The sequence below is a fragment of the Sabethes cyaneus genome, chromosome 1 (genome assembly GCF_943734655.1).
Source record: "Sabethes cyaneus chromosome 1, idSabCyanKW18_F2, whole genome shotgun sequence".
In the NCBI taxonomy this organism is placed as follows: Eukaryota; Metazoa; Arthropoda; class Insecta; order Diptera; family Culicidae; genus Sabethes; species Sabethes cyaneus.
The window spans coordinates 68983539-69006740 of NC_071353.1; the positions used below are offsets into that span (position 1 = coordinate 68983539).

Consider the following 23202-nt stretch of genomic DNA (forward strand, 5'->3'; position numbering starts at 1 on the left):
AAAATGCTCTTTTTTTTTACGAGTTGGGAAATCTGCTGAGCGCCTTAGAAGATACGGTACTATCAGACACCTGAGAAGATACCTCAGGGAGTGGGGTTTAGGTATCCCGACCCCCCTAATGGGGCGTGAGGATCCAGACCCACTAAAACCCTACTCGAGTCTCCAGCCTCAATCCCCCCTGGCACCACCTTATCGGTATTACTTCAGGGAGGGGTATTGTGCTTAATGCACTCGCTTAGATAACTACTGGACTATGGTAGTTAGGCTGTTTATTCGCCGTTGATCGGCTCTCCAGTGGGTTTGTAGCTCGAGTACAATCTGGGTAGCAGCCGCATTGACCGCTCCCCAGATGTCCGAGCTGGAACACATCTTTTGGACTAAGTTATCCGGAGTAGTGTCCTGTCCGCTCACTGCCATCATGCTGCTTCTCGCGCCCGCGAAATGAGGGCATATGAAGAAAGCATGTTCTGCCGTTTCCTCAACATCCACGTATTCGGGACAACGGGGGACTCCGCATGCCCAAACTTATGCAGATACTGTCTGAAGCAACCATGCCCTGACAGAATCTGTGTCAGGTAGAAGTTGACTTCGCCGTGGCGCCTGTTGACCCACCCAGATAGTTCCGGGATAAGTCGGTGTGTCCACCGACCTTTTGTGGAATTAGACCATGCCCGCTGCCATGTGGTCATCGAGGCCGATCTTGTGGTACTCCGTATGCCTTTAGTTCCTCGTTGGTTGAAGCACTCTACGTCTTCGCTGATGATAATGCCAATAGGCATCATACCTGCTAGGACGCAGATTGCGTCATGTGAAACTGTGCGATACGCACTCGCCACTCTCAAGCACATGAGACGATAGGTGCTTTCCAGCTTGGCTAGATAGCTTTTGGTACCTAACGCCGATGACCACACCGGCCCGCCATACCTAAGTATAGACTGGACCACGTTGGCTAATAGCCTTCGTTTGCTGCCATATACCGCAGAGCTATTAGACATTATACGAGACAATGCCGAAATAGCTGTGGAAGCCTTCTTGCAGGTATAGTCGACGTGGCTCCCGAACTTGAGCTTGTCGTCGACCATGACTCCCAGAAGTTTTAAGGACCGCGTTGACGAAATAGTGCAGTCCCCGACGCTGATCTTTGCTTGCTGTACCGACTTGCGGTTGTTCACCACGATAACCTCCGTTTTATGATGCGCTAGCTCCAGTTTCCTGGATCGCATTCAATCTTCAACAATGCTTATAGAGTGGGCAGCCGTCAACTCAACCTCTCTGATAGATTCACCATAGACTTCCAGGGTGATGTCATCCGCAAAGCCGACAATCACCACCCCTACCGGGAACTTTAGCTTCAACACCTCGTCATACATGACGTTCCACAACACCGGGCCCAGTATGGAACCTTGCGGAACCCCTGCGGTGATTGGAACGCACTTCTGACCCTCCTCCGTGTTGTAGCATAGCACACGATTCTGGAAATAATTTTCCAGGATCCTGTACAGCGACACCGGCACTTGGACGTTCCGAAGCGAGTTGGCTATGGAGTCCCAGCTAGCGCTATTAAACGCATTTCTCACGTCGAGCGTGACAACTGCGCAATAACGAATACCTGTCCTCTTGGGCTGGATTGCCACCTCGGCTGTCTTAGTGACAGACAAGATGTCATCCACCGTAGATTTGCCTTTTCGGAAGCCGAATTGGTTCCTTGACAGACCGTTTGTACCCTCAGTGTACTGTACGAGTCTGTTAAGGATAACCCTTTCCAACACCTTGCCGGCAGTATCGAGCAGACAGATCGGCCTATATGACGAGGGGATACCCGGAGGTTTTCCCGGCTTCGGCAATAGGACCAGATTCTGTCGTTTCCATCTGTCCGGGAAGTTGCCAGCTTCCAGGCATCTACTCATTACTGCCCCGAATAATTCGGGGGTCTCCAGAATAGCCGCTTTAAGGGCCATATTCGGGATTCCGTCTGATCCCGGTGCCTTGCTCACCTTTAGGGATTTAGCGATCTCAATGAGTTCCTCGTTCGTAACCGTTACTTCCTCCCCGACCTCTAAACCACCGTCGCCCACGTTACTTTGGATGTTCGGCACGGAGACCGACCATCCTACGCTATGGTCTGAGATACTGGAACGTCGGCCGTGGGACGACTCAGCGGCCTGAGGCCAGGGCCTTGGCTCGTGGCGCGGAAAGAGGCCCTCAATGATCCGCTCCAGCATCTCTGGCGATCTCTCTGCGGGTGCCATCACGCCCTTGGCCTTTGCCATTACGATCCTGTAGGCATCACCCCACTGGTTCGCATTGGCACTGGCACATAACCTTTCAAAGCAGGCTCGCTTGCTAGCTATTATCCCACTCTTAAGCGCTGCGCGTGCAGAAACTAGTGCTACTCGACATTCTGCTCTGCCCTCGTCCGAACGAGCTCTTTGCATAATTCTCCTTGCACGAAAGCAGGCTCCGCGGAGTTCCGCAATTTCTTCTGTCCACCAGTAAACCGGTGACCTACCATACCTAGGTCGGCTTTTCCTAGGCATGGTGGCGTCACACGCTCGCGACAGCACCTCAACCAAATGATCAGCGTTCGGATCGGGCATATCGCGATCACCGCACTCTCTTCGGATCGCTTCCACAAATACTTCAGGATCGAAGTATGATGTCTTCCACCCACGGGTGGTTGGAGTGTTGGCTCTACCCGCCGCCTGCCGCCTCGTTATCTGACCAACACCATAGCGGACCGCCTGATGGTCACTGTGAGTGTAGCCATTGTCTACCCTCCAGTCTCCTATCAGACCAGGGCTGCCGAATGTCACGTCGATAATAGACTCTGCACCATTCCTGCTGAAGGTACTTATGGTGCCGACGTTGGCCAGGTCTACGTTGAGCTTTGCCAGAGCCTCAAGCAGAATCCGACCCCTATGGTTCGTGCGACGACTTCCCCACTCAACCGCCCAAGCGTTAAAGTCGCCCGCCACAACCACCGGCCTTAGACCAGTCAGCGCAACTGATACTTGGTCTACCATCCGCGTAAACTGCTCGATCGACCAACTCGGCGGAGCATAACAGCTGCAGTAGAACACTCCACCCATTTTGGCAACCGCAAATCCCTCGTCTGCAGTTGACACAACCTCTTGAACCGGGAACCTGCTTGTCGTCCATATAGCCGCCAACCCGGACCTATCCGAGACCCAGTTACCGTTTCCGGCAGGGATGCGGTATGGGTCCGAGATGATGGCAATGTCCGTCAACGACTCAGTAACTGCTTGGTATAACAGCTGCTGGGCCGCATGGCAGTGGTTCAAGTTTAGTTGTGTTACCTGCACTACGCCCGTGTTTTAGTCGCAGGCGCGCCTGCCGGGCACTTTGAGCCTCCTGTTGTGTGCTTAGCGTCCCGTTGGCCTGTACATATCAGGCACTTAGGCGGCGCCGAACAGTCCCTCGCTATATGGCCCGTACCGCCACATCTTCTACACAGGTGGCTTCTGTCAGGCCCCTTACAGCTCCAGGACTTGTGCCCTCGCTCAAAGCACCGGAAGCAAGCCTCCGGCTGCTGGAACACGCTCAGTGAGCATACGGACCATCCCACCTTCAGCTTGGCCGCCTTCAGGGCTGTATTCCCGTCTACCAGTGGAAGTCTTATTGTAGCTACCTGGGTTCCCGCCGGTCCCTTGCGCAGACGAACTGCTTCGGTAGTCACCACCACGTTACATTGCTCCTTGAGAGCTCGTGTCAGTTCGACCGCTTCAGTGATCTCGTCCAGGTTTTTAAGCTGGAGAGTCATCTCAGGCGTCAGTGCGCGGATCTGTATGCCATCACCAAGGACCTTTTCTGCCAGCACTTTGTAGGCAGAACCCTTCTCAGTGGCATCCTTTTTGAGCTCAAGGATCATGTCGCCGGTGCGGGAGCGGCGGATACTCCGTACATCCGCGCCAAGACCCTTCAGCTGCTCATCCCCTCTCATGGCCTTCAAAACTTCTGCATAGCTCAGCCCCTCAGTTTTGAGGATAAGGGCATCGCCTTTGCTCCTCTTTTTTCTGGCCACTTTCGGTGGAGTTCGATCCTCCTCTTTCTTCCTGGCCTTCTTCTTTTTCACTGTTTCCCACTGATTGTCGGGAGCTAACTGCGTCTTATTACCCTCGGAGGGTTTCACAGTTTGCTTAAAATGCTCTTTACATAAAGGCATTGCTTGGTATATAATAAGTTAGTAGTAGTAGTAGTAGTAGGGGAAAGCCACCATCATTTCAAGGACTTGCCAATGTATGTGGGTAGAATTACAGTAGATCCAAATTTGATTATCAAATGAATTTCACACTAATGCTGTTACAGAAGGGCCAAAAGGGATTGGGCGGACCCACAAGCAGAGGCACTTGTGCGCATTCCGGGGTTATAAGAGTCGCCTTCCAGCATTAGGATCCTTCCATGTAATAATCAATTTCGCTATACCAACTTTAACCCACGTGATGATTTGTTTGTTTTGAATTGAGAAGTGCCATATTTGCTTCAGACCTTAAGGATTCAGGTTGGCAATCCACTCCGTCATCCAGCCTTCCACATTTATGATATCAATAATAATACTGTTAATATATGATATGATATTAAGATGAAATGTGGTATAAATGATAAAAATAGAACAATCTCACCAGCAGTCCCTCGTATGGAATAGAGCAGCGTCCCTTGGGTTCCATAAATGCTTCTTATTTAATTTTAATTTTTAAAAGTTAATTTAATTTTTCATTCTGGTATCCATGTGCAGTATTAAAATTCGTTTTGGCCAGTTTTTACTATATAGCAGGAGATGCTTCATAAGCTAAAACGAAAAAAATAATTAAAATAACTTATTAGGCTTACCTATTAGCTAGGTCGTGTGGCTCCGCCGTCTGCCCAAAACCGCGGTTTTGAGACCAGGTAGCCGGGAACCACCCAGCAACGCACCTCCTAGCTTGGCTACTCAATAGAGCATTACCAGGTATGGCCACGTGGAGGCGCTAGGTAGGGGCTTGGGATGGCTAGAGCTATATTGGACGCTCATTTGCCTTCCCCATTTCATACCCTGCTTGGTATATAATAAGTTCGGCACAAACTTTTCAAAAGGTCGTAAGCAGATGCCAGATATATGCAACAAACATTTCTGTTGAATAACAGTTAATCAAGCGCTTATTACCCGGTAATCTATACCCCTACTATTCAAGAAAAATGAATACTGCGGAAAAATAATGTCCCAAATTTATGCATGCACATAAATTTGGGACATTATTTTTCCGCAGTATTTCATTTTTGCAGTCTAATTTTTGCTATAATGTACATAGTTCATGAAGTACTAGTACGTATTATAGAGATTGCTGACATTTACCGCACGCACAGTTCGCCGCGTATACGTATACGCGGTTTGTTTGCATCTCCAAATTTTTTTTCGCTGCGAAAAATTTTTCACGATGCACACAAACACTGTAACACGATGCACTGTATTAGTCGCACATTAGCAATCCTGATACCGTCCGTTATTATGGCAGATGGTGTAAAAAGCTGGATAGCGCATCACTGTGCGATTACAGCGCACTTCTTGCGACACACAAAACCAGAATAAAATTGAATGTCACACAGCTATCCACCTATTCACGTGCGTAATGACGGCTAGTGGATACAACTTTCGGAAAACGTTAGCATGCTTTTGGCTTTGTTCACGTTAAGTTAATATTTCCAGCCTTAATTGTCGTTGTAGAACTTTCAAGCATACGTGAGCGGAGTTCCCAAAAGCAAATAAACATTGTCGAAAAATGTACCCACTAGCCGCCATTAAGCGCGTGAAAAGGTGGATATGCATACAATTATTGTTCATATTTTCTAGTAAATTATCCATGTTAACAGAAACAGAATGTAGCCTTTCGATCCTGAAATGAACGTTTACATGCTGACTATTTACTAGATTTATTAGAATAATGTTTCACATATGTAGTATTATATACGTGGTAGTGCCTAATTTTAGAGGGTATTTAAGGTGAAATTAGTCGTCATCGATTCTGCCAATTTCAAAAGCAGTTTTTTTGTTTGAAACAAAAATTCTGTTAATGAAAATATATTCGCTGTGTTCAGATTGGCAAGAAGAAGGCAGTATTTATATTTTTACAACCAGACCCCAGCTATTGGGTCCAAAAACTGCTTTCGAAATTAGGCTCTCCGACGAAAAGTTAATGACTGCTATTTTCCCGTTAAACAAATCATGTTCGAAAAACAGGTCTATTAAGTGATCTCCTCATTATTCATAATCTTTTTAACTTTTCACTATTGATTTAATAATGTCCTGATTTATTCCAGTGTCATTTCCTTTGCAAAACTCCCTTTCTGCACGATTTTTCCTGTACCAAATTCGATTTTGACAGCAGTTCAAATAATAAACATTGTGAGCTTTTTTGATAAGTTTCAAGCAAACAAACCGGCGAACAGCGCAAAATGTTACGAAAACAAATTTAATTTGATTGGCATATTACACTGTTTTACAAACCGCCAAATTTTATTGGAAAAGCTCGGCGACATTTTGAAAAATAAAATTTGTTCGAATATTTGGTTGGGTCAGTACACGGGTTTTCAAATTTATTTGATGAAATAGATCAAATATTGGATGATTCAGCAAACAGTGTACTGGTACCTTAACGCAATGAAGATTTATCCTTTTAAGATCCTGCAGGAAATAAGTTTTATTAAATTTATTTTGTTATCCCGGAAAAAAATAACTCCATCATCAAACTTATTGTTGTCCACCATAACTTTCATGGTTTTCAGAGATTCTACCATAAAAATGACGGTTGTTAAGTATCTTAACAATAAAAGAAAATCTAGTTTTTCACGAACAAAAATTTTCATTTCAGTAAAAGTTGTCGTCCTTTTATGGTATCTTTTTAGGAGAAAAAACAAAATATAATTAAAAAAGGCAGCAAATTTATGATGAAATATGGCCAATTCTATAGCATATAAAAATATGAGTAAAATTTGGGTTTGAGGCACTTTTATAATAAATCTACCATAAGTTTCAATGTTTACAATAAAAGCTGCTGTAGATACATTGTTTCTACTATAAAACTTAATGTAATTTTTTTTTCGGGATTGCTTATTGCAATGAACAGTCACTTAGCTACTAATGAGCTTGCAGCATTGCAGCATCGTAAATATAAAGGATGCGGCAAAATTGTAGATAATTAGCATTGGGCGATACTGTATCTGTATCGAAAAAATCGATACTTTTGTGCCGATACATCGATATTTTGGATCGATACTGAGAGTCCCGATACCGGCCAGTATCGATGCTAAAACGACGATATTTGTATCGATACCTTTATAGTAAATGCTAGAGAAACTTAAATACTTTACTTATCCTAATGCGATGTCCATTATATTATATGTCCACCTGCATTACAATGTTCCGCCAACAAACTAGATCCATGGCTGTCCGCCTCTAATTTCTCGAATGTCCCACAATTTCCAGGACTTGCTCCATTTGGTCTAATCGTCAAGCACGCTGCGTACCTCTGCGCCTGGTACCAACCGAATTCGAGGCAAACATCATTTTTACGGGATTGTTTTCCGGTATTCTCACCACATGTCCCGGCCATTGTACTCTTCCAGCCTCAGCAACTTTCTGAATACTGGGTTGGCCGAAAAGCTGCGCCAGCTTGTGGTTCATGTTTTCCTCCATAGACTGTACTCACATACACCAAAAAAGATGATCTTAAGCACACGACGTCCAAAAGTGGCTAGTCTCCGTCGAGCATTGTCCCCGATTCGTGCCCGTCTTCGGTCTTATTTGCGCTTTGTACATGGTACATTTGGTACAGGGATGAAGCTTGCCAGATTTTAGGGTCTTGTACAATCCGTAGTAAGCACGACTTCCGGCAAGAATACCTCTGCGTATTTCTCTGCTGCAGATATTATCCGACCACCTCGAACTCGTAGAAATTGAAATAAGAGGTGTACCTAATTAATGCGGCAGCTAATTTTTTTTTCGATAAACTCTGCAAAAATAGATGCATTCCTAGTTCCAGTCTTAAATCAAATTTTAAGTAAAACTTCAATTTCAATTTGAAATCTAATTTAAAGTCGGATTTCTTGGGCGATGTAAAAAAAATCAAATTCAATTTCAAATCCTATTTCAAGTCCAATTATAAGTCCGATTTAACTCCAATTTCTGGCAAAGTTGTAAGTATAATTTCTAGTCAAATTTTACATCCAATTCACTATTAGTTACTAGTAAAATTTCAAGTTCTTTATTATGTCCTATTTCAAGTTCAATTTCATGTCTCATTATAATTCCTATTTCATGTGTAATTCCAAGTCCAATTTATATATTCTAGTCTGAATTGGTCCAAACTTCAGTTTAACTTCGCGTCCAATTTTAAGTGTGATTTGAAGTCCAAATTCAAGTTCCACTTCAAGTTTAATTTTAAGTTAAATTTAAAGTCTTACTTCCAGCTCTATTTAAAGTAAAGATTCAAGTTGAAATTGATTCAAACTGAAGTCCAATATCATTTGATCATCAATATCAATTTGAAGTTCAATTTTAAGCATAATGCCACGCTCAATTCGAAGTTAAATTTCAGTTCCCATTTCAAGTTCAATATCAAGTTTAATTTCAGGTTCAATTTTAAGCAAAATTTCAAGTGCAATTCCAGCTCCGATTTTAAAATTAATTTCAAATGCGATCAATTAGACAACTCGCAAGTTGCTGAGTGAAGCTCTGCTTTCCTCAATGGAGGTAGCTGTCTTGGCACTCGAAGATGGATGTGGTTGGATACGCTAGACCGTCAATGAAGCCGCAACTGCGTTGTTAAGTGAAGAAACCCTGAGTGCATGAAATGACTTTTGACGGAAATGAACTGGAAGGGGTTGATAAATTCATAAATTAGGGATCTCTGGCAACCGCCGTCAATCATACGAGTAAGCAGATTCAACGACGCATTCTAGCTAAGTCAGGTCTACTTTTCCCTTCGTAAGTCATTTATATCAAGAAGCATAAACCGTACGCAAAATATAAAAGCATTTGCTAGCGCTTGGCTGAGTGGTCGATTTCTGGTCGGCCCGGCCGGTTTTTCACTTGCAAAGCCGGTGACCGATCAATCATGCAAAAAGTCGGTTTATCGACTTAAGAAAACGGATTTGTACTTTTTGTCCGATTTTTAAAATTTATTTTTCATTTCCATCATTCCACTAGATTTTCTAATAAATTTTGTAGCAATCCTGAGCAATTCGTTGCAGTTTCCGGTCAAAAGAGTTTAAAACCGCAGGCCTGACCAGTCCGACATCAGCCATTATTTCGTTCCTAACGAGATTTCGTATGAGAACGAAAGAGAATCAACAGTAGTAAAAGCGCACGCATATAATTTTCTAAAAAATTAAGCTAAATAATAAACAAAAGTGTGGTTTTCGTTGCACCCTGTCAGTGTATCGATACCGATATCGATACCACTGGTATCGATACTTGCCGCCCGATATTTCAACGGGATCGATACCTTTACAAAAATTGTATCGATATTCGAATATCGATGCTTTTCGCAGTATCGCCCAATGCTAAGATAACTATAATAGTTCTACAAATGTCCCATATACCTATTTGTCAAACTTGGCTCAGCTGAGACGGTACTGTCAAATGAATCAAATTCCAAATGAATTGATTTCAAGTGATCGAACCCTCGCTGCGTCAAACACCACCAGCACTCAACACTGGCGGGTTGAGTTATTCTTAGACACAAATTGTGCCTCTTCCTCTGTCTATTGTAGTCAAACCACCGGACAAGAAGTTTAATCTAACTTTTACTAACCGGGACGACGGGGTTTGACGAAATTTTATTTGACAGTAATTTCTAATTCTGGCCTGATTTTTGAACAGGTCCTGCTGCATTGTGGCGCAAAGCATCAGACTCTAATTTGTCCATCAGCTTGGGTAAAGAGGAACGTTATACAAACATAAAGCGTTGCTTCAACGACTCTCCATCAATTTATTACTTACTTCTAAATTTCCTACAGTCAATCTAGTTCTTACGTTAGCACGACTACGTAATTGAAGTTCTACAGTTCCCTCCGTCGATTTTAAAAATGTACCGTTATAAAAAAATTAAAAATGTGTTGAAAATAATTTCTTGACATTTTGGCATTTAAATTTTGATCATGCGCTCTAGAGTTCTGTTCTTTCAAAGACAAGAACTCAGGAAAATTGCGGAATAAAATATTCGGCGAATTTTGGCAATTTTTACTTTTTAAAAATAACTGGAGAGCAAAATGATGGATCAAATTTTTGACAGTCCTTTTCATACTTTATTTGTATTTAATAAGGCTTATGCAAATTTGAAAAATAGTTTATGTCACCCTTCTCCCCATCAAACATTTTCGAAATATGAAGGGGCGAAAAAATAAAGTGTCATATCATTATGTTGCTTTCTTTAGTGATAAGCAAATTTTTTACAGTTCAACGAGTTTACAGCACTAAATCACCCCATAAATGTGCAAAATCAAAATAATTTTCCCGTTAGTCTCGATCAACTTTCTTTCACCAATTAAGCTTTCTGATTCCTGCTGCAAGTCACAGGCGACTATTGTAATTTGCTTTTTCTGTGAAAACCTTATGAAATAAGTAAAGTCAACTGTTTTATTCATACGACCTTATGGGTAACGGTTATTATACGGTTTATGGGTAACATAAGATAAAAAAATTGAAAAAATAAACTTAAGATAATGCAGGGTGTTCAATAAGTTCGAATACAACTTTTCATTGTTGTGTAAGTGCGCATCATGTGCATTCTGTGCATTGGTATTGTCAGCTGGCAGGTGTCAGCTTTAGCCTTATATATAGGCTAACCGACGCGCAAGGTGTCGAATTGATGTCATTTGTTATTTGTTTATCGCGCGCGATGAAGGAGTACTGTAACGTCGTAGTAAAGTTGTTTGCGAGAGGTGAGCGACTCGGCGACATATTTCGACGGTTGAAATCTCACGGGGTGAAGCGGAATTTCATCTATAACACCATCCGTCGGAACCGGGAGACGGGCTCGGCCAAGGACCGTGCTAGATCTGGGCGGCCGCGTTCGGCGAGGACGCCAGCAGCCATCAAGGTGGTGAGAGAGCGGGTTCGTCGAAAAATGAACCGCTCGATCCGGAAGGCCGCTGTTGACCTGGATGTGTCAATCGGGACTGCCCACACCATCATGGCGAAGGACCCGGGATGCAAGCCGTACAAGAAACGCAAGGTTCACGGGGTAACGGAGACTACAACGAAGAAGAGGCTGGACTGAGCAAAACTGCTACTTTCGCGGCCCGCTGGACAGGACTTCGTGTTTACTGATGAGAAACTTCATCTTGCAACAGGGGGGTGTCTTCCACCAAATATTGGATATCTTGTACTTTCATTTTTTAAACACATTTTTAAAGTGTATTCGAACTTATTGAACACCCTGTATATATGGGTCATTCCACTGGAAATTTACAGTCAAAAATTTTTTCTCGATGAATTACGTTGTGTACGCTCTTTGTTAAAAAATTGACACATATTTTTTTTATTTCGATGTTACTGTTGGAAATCACAAGATACGTTTTTGCCTTTGTTATACTATAACAAAGGTTTAGGAATTGGTCGAAAAACACGAAATCGAACCGAGGCCCGGAGAGCCGAGTCACATAAACCGATGTTATGTTATGTGCTATTAGTCTCATTTGAAAGGTAATAAAGCCTAATAGATTACCATTGATTTGTTTTTTGATTGGACGTTTGATTTGAATGTTATGAGCAATCGTATTCAACACATTAAAATTTACAATACATTTCATTATAGAGATTTCATCTAAGATAATCAATCAAGTTTAAATTATTTTGGCCTCAAATTAGAGGTTTTAACCCTCTCTGCCCCAACAGCTTACCCCACTAGCGGGGCAAAAGTGCCAATACCATGAAATTAGCACAACAGTAGCTAACAAAACCTTATTATCTCCAATCTGCGGTATGTTTCGGTAAGGAAAGGAATATTTTCAATTTGCACCTTTTGTATTTTGCGCTAGTGTATTGAAGCCTCCGTCAGATCGAAAATTTTCCAAACGTTTGTTTTTGTTTCATCAGCAGAAAAACATTGTTTTCCTTCGGCCAACTTCTGTAGAGCACACAGTTTTCTGTAGATCTTCCATTGCTAGTATCTGTAATATACTGCCTAAAGTTGTATATAATTAGCTATACATTTTTGCCTCGTCCATGAATCGCACTTTTGCCGCGTCCGTGAATCGCACTTTCACCCCGCTAAGCGCTTGACAGGGTTGGATTAAATTACGGAAAAGCGAAATATATTTTGCAAATTCTTTTCACCGTATTTTCAAAACAGATATGTGAGTGATGCAAAACGCTGCTATAAATTTTCAACAAGTAATATCCTCCTGTTGGTATCGTATTTGCCGTATCACGAAAAAATACATTAAATTAAAAGTAATGGCTGTTTCTCTTTTTTTTTTTTTTCTTTTTCTTTTGGGAAGAGTGAACGTTTAATGTGATAAATTAAAAATAAGATGGACTGAAAATCTTGATCTTAGACTAAAAATATCAACTAAGCGAGCGTGAGAGTCGAACTCACAACTCTCAATCTCTAGTTGAGCGTGATGTTCAACCAATTGCACCACCAGTCCGTCTGATATCTTACAGTCTAACATTAAATTTACGGTTTTTATATCTTGGCGCGTGTCCGTACGATACAACTGAACCTTGTCGTGGTGTACGGCTTTTCAACTAATCAGTAAATGAACAGCAGTCACGTTTACTTTTGAATGTGGGTATATATCAAAATACTTTTGTGGTTTCAAGTGGGACTCGGGGTAAAAATTTACCAAATGTGATTGTTGCGTTGTTCAGAAAGTGCTTTTATTCCATTTAAGAATAAGGCCAGTATGGGGATCTCTGATAATTAATAGAAGTTTTCTGGGATTCATCCCTATTTATCACAACTGTCATCAATATCTCCGAAAAATGTCGGATTGATTGAGTCGGTCGGGGGCTTAGGGTTAGTAAGGGGATGTAAGCGGTATACCAGATCCGGTTGGATGCCGAAGGACCACTCTGTAATGATTACGGGTAACAGCACTTCTTAGGTAGCAGATGGGAAAATTAGGTCAATTCGTGTCGCGTGTTCGAGTTTTGGCTAGACGGTGATGCTAGGTAGAGTAGGATTTTTGCACTGGCCCCGTGGCTGTCCTGTGCTCTGATGGCCGCCCGCGGGGTCTGTCGATGAGAAAGGGTCGAGTCTTAGAGAGACGTTTAAGCCCAGAGCTTTACAGCACTAGCTCTTTGGACTCGAGGGTTGGAAGACGAGTGAGTCTATATTTTGAAGCTTCTGTCGACTACCGCAAACGTCCAGCTTGTGCTGCGCTCAATTTACTTTGTATCGTGGGACGGTGCATGAATGCTAAGGGGATTAAACATTAAATTTGCCCTGATAAGTTGATAACCACTAATGCTCCGAAATTTGTCTTACCTATTGGTTCATTTGTGGTTGTTTGTGTTGGAAAATTGAAGATGAGCGCGCGGTTGAAGACCGGTGTCAGGCGGGGCTGACGAATCCTCCACTTCTTCACTATACCGCATGTTGCAACTCGAGTGGTACAAAAAGTCCAAAGCACATTTACAAATTCGATCTATTATTTTTCTTCTCATCATCATCATCATTATCATCATCATCGTCATCATCATCATCATCATCATCATCATCATCATCATCATCATTAGGGTTGGGATACCGGAACCGGTAATACCGGTACTACAGACCGATTTTCCGGTACCGAAATACCGATACCGGCATGCGAAAATACCGGTATTTTCGGTTCCAGGCGCTGATGCTGAAATTCATATCCGTTGCAGCAGAAATAAAACTTATAATCATCCCTGATAACTTTGTAATATACAACCACGTTTTTTGTTTCGATAATAGTCACTCTTGACTTCTACAGGGTTGGGATTTGAACCCAGGTCCTCGGCGGAAATGCTAACCGCTACACCTAGATAGCCTTTTTTGAAGTTTACTGACCGACTACACAACAAAAGAATCAGCCCAGTAGTTTGGTTTGTCAAGGAAATTCCATTCCATAATGTTCATCATTATTAACCTTGATTATCATAAACAGAAACCATTCATTAGTAAAGAGACGAAGAGTGATAAAGATAGATTAAATTCAGTACTTCAAGGCAGTTCGAGCTTCAACGAATTCGATTACGCCATGATAACAAATAAATCGGTTTCCTTCAATTTGCCCTTGACAGGCAAACCTTTGGCTATGTTTTTGATGCCTTCAATACCTTTTACGTTAAGTTGGTAGATTCAAAGAGGGCCTGGCAATTATAATACTAAGATTCGTGTTGGCATGGAAGACAATGCATTGTCCTGTGCATCCTTCTCCTTCTCATCTAGCGGATTCTTCTCTATCCACGGTGGCTCATTGTGTAGCAAGAATTTGTCTCCATTGCACTCGGTCCTGGGTACCTGAGCTATTTGTCGCAAATTCGTTGAGCGTATCGACAAATTCTCAAATCGGTTTCAACCTAGTCGAGCCATTGGACCATTGGGTCTAGCGCGTTGGGCAAATCTATTCCGCATGCCAGGGAAATTCCGTAGCTTTCTGATATTCGCCAGGTGTACGATGGAAAGCTCTCTAAGTAATGTCTGCAGTACTTGCTTGAGCCTACGCCACTTTCTGTTTTCCACTAATAATAGTCCGGAATACCTTTCATTCAGATGAGGCAAGTGCTCGTATATCTTCCATAAGCAAAGGTACACTCTCAAATTTGTTATGGATTCTGTGCATCTTAAAGTCGAATCTCGAAGACGGAAAAAAGCAAAGCTTTGGGCTCAAACGTCTTTTTTAAAACTTGGCCCTTCTTTATCGACAGACTTCACAGCCGGTTGTTAGAGTACAGGACAATTACGGGGTTAGTGCAACGACTCTACTGCTACTCCTACTGTTGAAATAAATAAATGAGTATTTTCGGTTCTTGCTATAAATAAAGTTTATAATTCTTCAACACATATGGGTACCGGTACTACCGGTACTGATGCTCCCAGTACCGAAATACCGGTTCTCAAAAATAGTGTCGGTACTCCCAACCCTAATCATCATCATCATCATCATCATCATAAACATTATATTTAAAATATGACATTCCGGCCTTTGGCAGAGAGATCTTAGAGTCAGTTCGTGGAGTCCGCGTAGGGCCGGAACGCCTCCGCCTGCGGGTATAGGCGTAACGGCTATGCTTGGGGCTCTACCTGTGTTTTAGTGGGCGACATTGCCTGTCTCGTCAGGTAGAACTGATGTTTGAGGTCTCCCTGACACTTTGTTGACATCACAAAAGCGCCCAGCGCAGAGTTTTATACGCTATTAAGCGACCAGTTGGATAACCCGAAAAAAAGAAAAAAAAAAAAGGTTTTTATATCTTGACGCGTGTGTTAATATGAAGCGAGAGATTACGCTCAATCAATGCTCTAACCTACGGGCTTCTGGAAGACGCCGCCTATGATGCTATTAAGTGTGTGGGAGTGCCTCCCCAGCGCTCTCGATAACGAGTTCATTGAATTGTTATCGTAAAATTTAACAAACGCTCAAATGAGACATCTAATTATCTGCTGAATTGTAGAATTCAACGTAGTAATAGCAACGTGGAATCGTAGCAATAAAACCCTGCAAGTAGTTTTTTCCGTTAATTTTATTGTTAAATTTTCATTTTCATAACGTTCAACCGTTTAATTTATACCTTTCATTGTTCCTTTTGTATTTATAGATTCGCGAAATAGCGAGATTGCCCGTTATAGCAGCGAAGAGATATCGGGAAACGAGTCGAACGAGACACGACTGATGACTGAAGCGGAGCGCCAGGCCGATTTTAATCGCCATAAGGAAGAGATGAAATGCAAGCGACGCAGGAAGAAACGAGCAAGTTCTTCGATGCAATCGTCATGCTTCCAAGGTAAATTTGTGGCATGTTTAGCTCAGTTGCGTAGAACACTTTCATTAGATCTTTGTCTAATTTTCTTCCATCAGATTTGTACAAATTAACTGGAGAAGTACTCGGTGAAGGTGCGTATGCTTCAGTGCAAACGTGCATAAACATCTACACGGAGCTAGAGTATGCGGTTAAAATTATTGACAAGATTCCAGGGCACGCGCGAGCTCGTGTTTTTCGCGAAGTAGAAACCTTCCACCATTGCCAAGGCCACCCAAATATCTTGCAGTTATTGGAATTTTTTGAAGACGAGGAAAAATTTTACTTAGTATTTGAAAAGATAAATGGCGGTCCTTTACTGACTCGAATTCAGGAAAACGTGTGTTTCTCGGAGTACGATGCTGCGCAAATTATCAAAGAAATTGCTTCCGGTTTGGATTTTTTACATAAGAAAGGCATAGCACATCGCGACCTAAAGCCTGAAAACATTTTGTGCGTATATCCCGATAAGCTGTGTCCCATCAAAATCTGTGATTTCGATCTCGGCTCAGGAATCAAATTCACCACTAATATTTCATCACCAACAGCAACCCCTCAACTATTGACACCGGTAAGTTAATATGATTACGCTTCATTTGATTTAGTTAAAGACGCATATTTGGAAATCGATGCAAACATGTCAAAGAAATTCAGGCAAACACGCGTATTCTATTTTGGACAGTTATTGTAAAATCAAAATACAGTAGGTACTTGTAATGAACTGTCTGAAATAGATGGGACACCCTATGTGTGTGTCTGTTTGTTTAAAAACGAATCTACAGTTTTAAAGAATTGTGTTTTATATTTATACTAGCTGACCCGACAAACTTCGTATTGCCAGTGGAAATTTGCCACAAATTAAACTGTGTTGTACATAAATCCTGAATCTCGGATGACCTTTATCACAATCTCGTGTTTTGCAAGTTTCTGAGGAGTTCATGGGTGTTTTATTATACAAATTTTCCTCATAGTAAAATAGAAAACAACTCCCTCCATTGCTTACCCTGACAAAATAAAGCGGGTAACATTTAAATATTCGCCATCATTACAAACCATTTCGCCGAATACCATTTTGCGGAACACCAATTCTCGGTTGACCATAACGCGGAATATAGAGTTTCGCAGAATACCATTTCGCGAAAAACTACGCGGGATGTACCATTTCACGGAAAATCTTTTCGTAGAAAGTACCATTTCGCAGGGGTGACCCAACAATCTAGGAAAATAAATAAACCTAGATAGAGGTGATCTCTACGGGGGCTGAACCACCCCCCCCCCCACAGTGGCCGGCGCTTCCGACGGCAGGTCGCCGGTAACACTCCCGGCCTGTGTCCGTCTCGCCCTGAATCATCTAATGTCACTATCGATAGTTTCTGGTGGTCTTGTTATTGACTAATGTTTTATGAAAAAGTCTAAATTTTCTCGAGTTCGATTAGTTTTTGAGTTACGCAAAAATGTCTGTTTTATTTGTATGAGAGTCCTTATCCCCCTACCACAGGGGTGAGGGGCTCAAACCATCACAAAAAAAATCCTGCCTCCAAAACCCCCCACATTCCAAATTTGGTTCCGTTTGCTTGATTATGATATTTGATTATGATATTTGATTATGATATTTGATTAGGATATTTGTATTGCATTTGTATAGGAGTCCCCCCCCCACTTTTGAGGGGAGAGGGGTCATAATTTCCCTCCTAAAGATTCACCATAGAAAAAAAAATTGCCTACAAAAACACCCACATGCCAAATTTTGTTCCATTTGCCTGATTAGTTCTCGAGTTATGCAGAAATTTGTGTTTCATTTGTATGGGAGCCTCCCCTCTTAGTTGGGGGAGGGTCTCTAACCATCGTAAGAACTTTCCGTGGCTCCAAAAACCTCTACATGCAAATTTTCACGCCGATTGCCCGATTGGTCCAGTAGTTTTCGATTCTATAAGGAACATTCCCACAGACAGACAGAAATCCATTTTTATATATAAGATTTATTATAAGATTTATAGTACGCGTCGGACGGTATCCCACTATTGACTGCCATCCAGTGATATATAGGTTCCGTTTAATATTTTGATTGAGTACAACGAACATTAAGATAGCCAGTTGTTCCTAATTTTGAAAATAAAATTAGCTATTTCTTCAATGAAGTAATTTGCGGTTTCGTCACTAACGAGAATGACATTAGCTGGGGCTCGTTAATGTATAGGAGTGAGAGGGGAGCAAAGAGTAGATGAGAAGATCCGGGAGTCTGGAATTTGATGTTGTTGATATTATTCCTTCTGCATACAGCCTCAGCGAGGGCCCCAGCTAATGTCAAAAAATCTTTATATGTGTGCGTGGTGGAATACTTCATATTATAGTTTCAATCAATATTTCTTACAAATCTATACCTATATGCTCCTTAAAGACTCGGAAACTACTGAAACGATCGACGTGAAAATTTGTATGCAAAGAATTTTGGATCCAAGAACGGTTCTTATGATGGTTCGTGACCCCCCTTCCCTGTAGAACAAGGGGATCCTATATAAATGAAACACAGATTTCTGCAAAACTTGAAAACTAAATAAGCAAATGGAACCCAATTTTCTATGTGGGGGTTTTTGGAGGCAGATTTTTTTCTGTGGCGGCTCGTGACAAATAAAACAAATAAAACATAAAACATACAAATAAAACACAAATTTCTGCAAAACTCGAGAACTAATCGAACTCAAAAAGTTTTAGATTCTTCCATAAAACATTATTAAGCGTGTAGGGCGCTATATCTTTGCATATTAGCGTTCATAGGAGGAAATGCTTATCAACTTAGGGACTATATTGGCTTGTTTCATTATGCCTAATTTTTGTTTTCAGGTATAATAAATTCAAATTTGTCACGCGGTTTTCGAGTCACTTTAAATCTCGCATGTGCATAATATTTTTAGATACAATTTATCAAATTATGTTTGATTGTGTAGTACCGTTACCATTATATTAAATTTATAAAAAATGTGATCTCATACTTACATCTCAAGCCTCTTTATCCACTTTTTTACGATTTTTGAATTATCGTAGGTTCTTATGACAATTTTGGAGTTAACACGGTTTTTTATGAATTTTTTTTATTTACTCTCTCTGTCCCAGGGATGTAGTGGTGGTTTACAGTTTTTGATCATGTAAAAAAGCAATAAATTAGCAATTCGTCAACCGCAACTATACAGCTTGTAAAACAATGTTTTTGCTACGTTATAAAATTAGAATATCTATATTTGAATGCCTCGAAAATGTTGTCGGTTAATTTTAGTATCGGAAGTCATGGAGAACCTGTGCTACCATGGGACAGAGAGGGTTAACGCGGTTTGTTTACACTTTACATCATCGAATTGACGCGGTTTTTCCGCGATTTGAGCGGTGTTTCGAAGACTTTGAATCAACACGGTCAATTTTGTAACGATTTTTGAATTAACGCGGTTTGTTTTTACAATATATTTTGTATTACGGTTTTCTGTTAATATTATAGGACAAGACTGAACAGAATCATCACGCTGTAGGAAATGAATGATGCGCGGTAGAAAGTTTAAAATAGTAATGCGCATATAAAAAATCAAGAAAGCAAGGGCCAGAAGTCAGACACGGACAAAAAGGAGACGACTGGATACGATGACTGTGACATGACAATTCACCGACGAAAATCTCGAGCTTAATTCAGGCAACTCTTGGTCCGAGGAACGGCGTTCAATTGACCCGCCATGGTTAGTTCGGCCAGCTTATTTTGCATGGTTAACTCGCGAGTCGGGCCGAGAACCAATTAGCAATACGCTGCAGCCCATCAAATCGCTAAAAAAGGACGGCTTAATAAAGTGATTTATCTATTTTGGGCAGAACGTTGCGCTTATATATTTTCCACACTTCCATTTGATTTTTCTGAAAATGTCCAAAACATATACGCGTAACACGCTGTCCAAAATGGGTTGATCACCCTAATGTATATACGTATAGATAACGCTTGCAGTTTTTGTAAGCTTGGTTTAATACTGATCAAAAATAACCGACCGACCTTGTTTTGTTTCTCTTTTTAAGACAACAGCAAGTCACAAGTTGTAAATAAAATTGGATGACGTTGAACCACACAAATTTATTCTTTCTCCGTCAACAATTATTCACGACTGATGAAGTATGAACTTCTGAAATTATTCTGATAAAAGACACCAGTAAACAACATTAAGCAACCGTGTAGTAAATGTGAATACAACGCTGCGAAAAAATTGCGCAGTTGACTTTGAATAACATATCGACGCGCCACTGAGTGTGTGTATTGTAAATAAATGCAAACAGATAAAAAACATCGATTGGTATACTGATCGTCTAGCATAGCACGTGGGTGAATTCGCAAATGAACGAAAGAAGTCCACTGCATGAGAATATTTCTAGGCAAAATTTAAAATAAGTGTATCACGTTTTGAGTAAGAATGTGATTGTCTACAAAAACCGGTTATATTTAGGGTGATTATTTTGCACAGGCATTACTCGTACTGTATTTTGGAATTCCATTTGATTTTCCCGTAAATCTCCAAAATAGAGTGAGTGAAATTGTAGATAGTGACTAAGTCTACAAATGACTCGTATATAACTTATAAAATTTTGATTGGCTAAGACGATACTGGTAAATGAATCAAAATTGAGTCAAAGTAAGCGATCCACCCCTGATACTAAGTAGTTTTGACTTCGGCATCATAGCCATTTTATTTGTGGGGATTATTGTATATCTTCCTGATTTCGTAATTGCGCCTCATTCCGTTCATTAAGAACAAAAAACTATAGTGTCGATTTAAATCAATAGTAACTTATCATGTTATTCATACGCGGAACGATGAAGATGAAAGTTGAGTCGATGGAAACCAATATCATGCTACGCAAAGTTGCGTACACTCCGACTTGTTACTGAACTAACCTCACTTTGTATACAGTACACCACGTAGTCATTCCACGCAGTCTAATCCAAACACGGAACGGATGTTGAAGGAACTTGTCCCAGAGCTAGAATCGGCCATATGGCCTCTGAGAGGCATGAAATGATCGTCAATCGCTATTTTGTCGTGTGCTGATGATTTTTATATACAACACGACATATACCGTGAAAGCACTAGTCGCCGCGCAAGTTTAAGTCGCCGCGCACTAGGTGATATTTTCATCAATTTCATCAAATTGAGATCAAAACTCTTAATTCTATGCATACAGTTCTGTTGTCGCAACAAAATGACATGCATTCATTTGAGTGTATTAATCTCAATTTGAAAATATCACCTAGTGCGCGGCGACTGGTGCTTTCACCAGTTATCTATAGAGTAAGACGGGGCATAAGTGCGATGTTTGAAGTCTTCTCTAATTTTCATGAGCTACAAAGAAGCACAATAATTAAATATATTTTCTATTGATGCAACAATTCATTATCTTCATATTCAGCTATAAATTAGCTGGAGTAATAGCATTTTGCAAAATAAATTCTTCATTTTTGTGATAAGGTGCCAAATCGCACTTTTGCCCCGCTAGTGGGGCAAAGTTCGATTCATACGGGGCAAAAGTGCGAAGTTTGAATACATGCAATTAGCGCTTATGCAACCGAGTTATCTTCTGTTTAGGACCTTTCTTGTCCTAGGCGCTTTTAATTAACCGAATACAAATGTACCTACTCAGTAATTCCATGATAAAAAGTGATCCGATTTTGTTTAAACTGCGCATCTGCAAATTTTAGACCCTTATTTCCTGGTTTGGCGCTTAGGGTGCCCCTTTTGAGTTGCGCTAGTTCCAAAAATCACCCTTTGTGCTTTGAGACCATTTAATAAAACTTCATCATTTTTGAAAAATTGAACCGATTTCAATAATTTGACTAGCGAATGAAACGTATTTAATTGAACTTTTTATGAAAAATATTAAAATGAAACCAACTGGATTGTTCATAAAAATGTTTTTTTTTATAAAATACATATTTTTAAAATACAAGAGCAGTTTGGTAATTTCTTTTTCATGGGATATAGTTTTTTGTAAAAAATAAATGTTTTGAAGCATCAAATTAAACTTTACTAGAGACTTCTAACATTATTTTAAGAGGAATATAAAACACAAAAAGGATACACGAACACCTGGTTGATCAATTGAGGGTATAACAGATATAACGTTATGTCAAAAAGTGCATAAATGTAAAATTCAAATAATAAGGCGATAAGCATGCAGTGTTTTATTGTTAGAATCATAAGAAAGAAAACGTAAGGGTTTTCCTTAACAAAAGTGAAGGAAGCTGTGATAAGTGAATCCTTTCGACGTGTTAATTTAAAACAAAGTGTTTTACGAATTTAAGCCTCTCAGAGAAACCTGCATCCTTGATTTTTGCTTAGCTATCAAACACTACTTCTCATTTTTCATTTCAAATTTCCTAGTCATGACTCAGTTTTAAGCAATCTTTTGCGAACAACAGGAGTTTTCTTTGGTTTTTGTTCGTTCTCTTCAATTTTAAGTTCCAGTTTCTTTTTGAATGGCGTACTAGTCATAATTTCAGACTTTTGTCCTCTTTCTTCGTTGTTGGGGTTCCTTCCACTTTGGTTCACAGGCTTCAATTCTGCAAAAGAGACCGGTTCATTACACTGGGAGCTATCTGATGCGGCTGGTGCAGAGCAACTTTCTTCGCAGATTGTTTGTAAAGAATCCAAGAGTGATCGAAGGGATACTATCAGAGGTTTTAATTTTTCTCCAATCTGAGCATTAGTGTTAGAATCACTGACAGATGGAGCGTAGTCTTGTTCGTTAGGCTTTACATTACATGTCTGTGGTGCCACAATGGTATGTGAAATGCTAGATGAATTTGGGATATTGCGTTTGTTCGTAGTTAAAACATTTTCAGTTTCCTTGTTTATTTTAACGGGTTCTACGGGTTGTCCGACATCCAGATTTTGTATATCTCCTTGTGTAGTATTCTCTTTGTTCTGTTCGATGTTAGTCACGTTCCTGGGAGCATAATCCTCATCTGAAAATACTCCCTCGTTAATAGGAACTATTCCACACATTCTGAAAGCATTGATAGCTTTTCCGACACTTGCACATGTACAGTTGTAGGCAGTTCCGAATAGCTCAGCTACTTGATACTGCGTAATAACTCTCCCTGGATGACAAACCAGTCAATTATTGCAGGCTTCTGCATATTTGGTTTTCAGTGCTTGGAAGAAGCAGCGATCCAGTGGTTGAACTTTGTGGCTACT

General features: G+C 40.9%; 1 protein-coding gene across 1 annotated transcript in view; it reads left to right on the forward strand.

Annotated features, from left to right (window-relative positions):
• Nucleotides 1-23202, forward strand: part of LOC128732841 (probable serine/threonine-protein kinase pXi) — a 49562-nt gene that overhangs the window by 10778 nt on the left and 15582 nt on the right. Inside the window, exons 2-3 of the mRNA XM_053826245.1 lie at nucleotides 15785-15970; nucleotides 16045-16556. Of these exons, the coding sequence (XP_053682220.1) occupies nucleotides 15785-15970; nucleotides 16045-16556 (698 nt within the window). The remainder of the gene's footprint in view (nucleotides 1-15784; nucleotides 15971-16044; nucleotides 16557-23202) is intronic.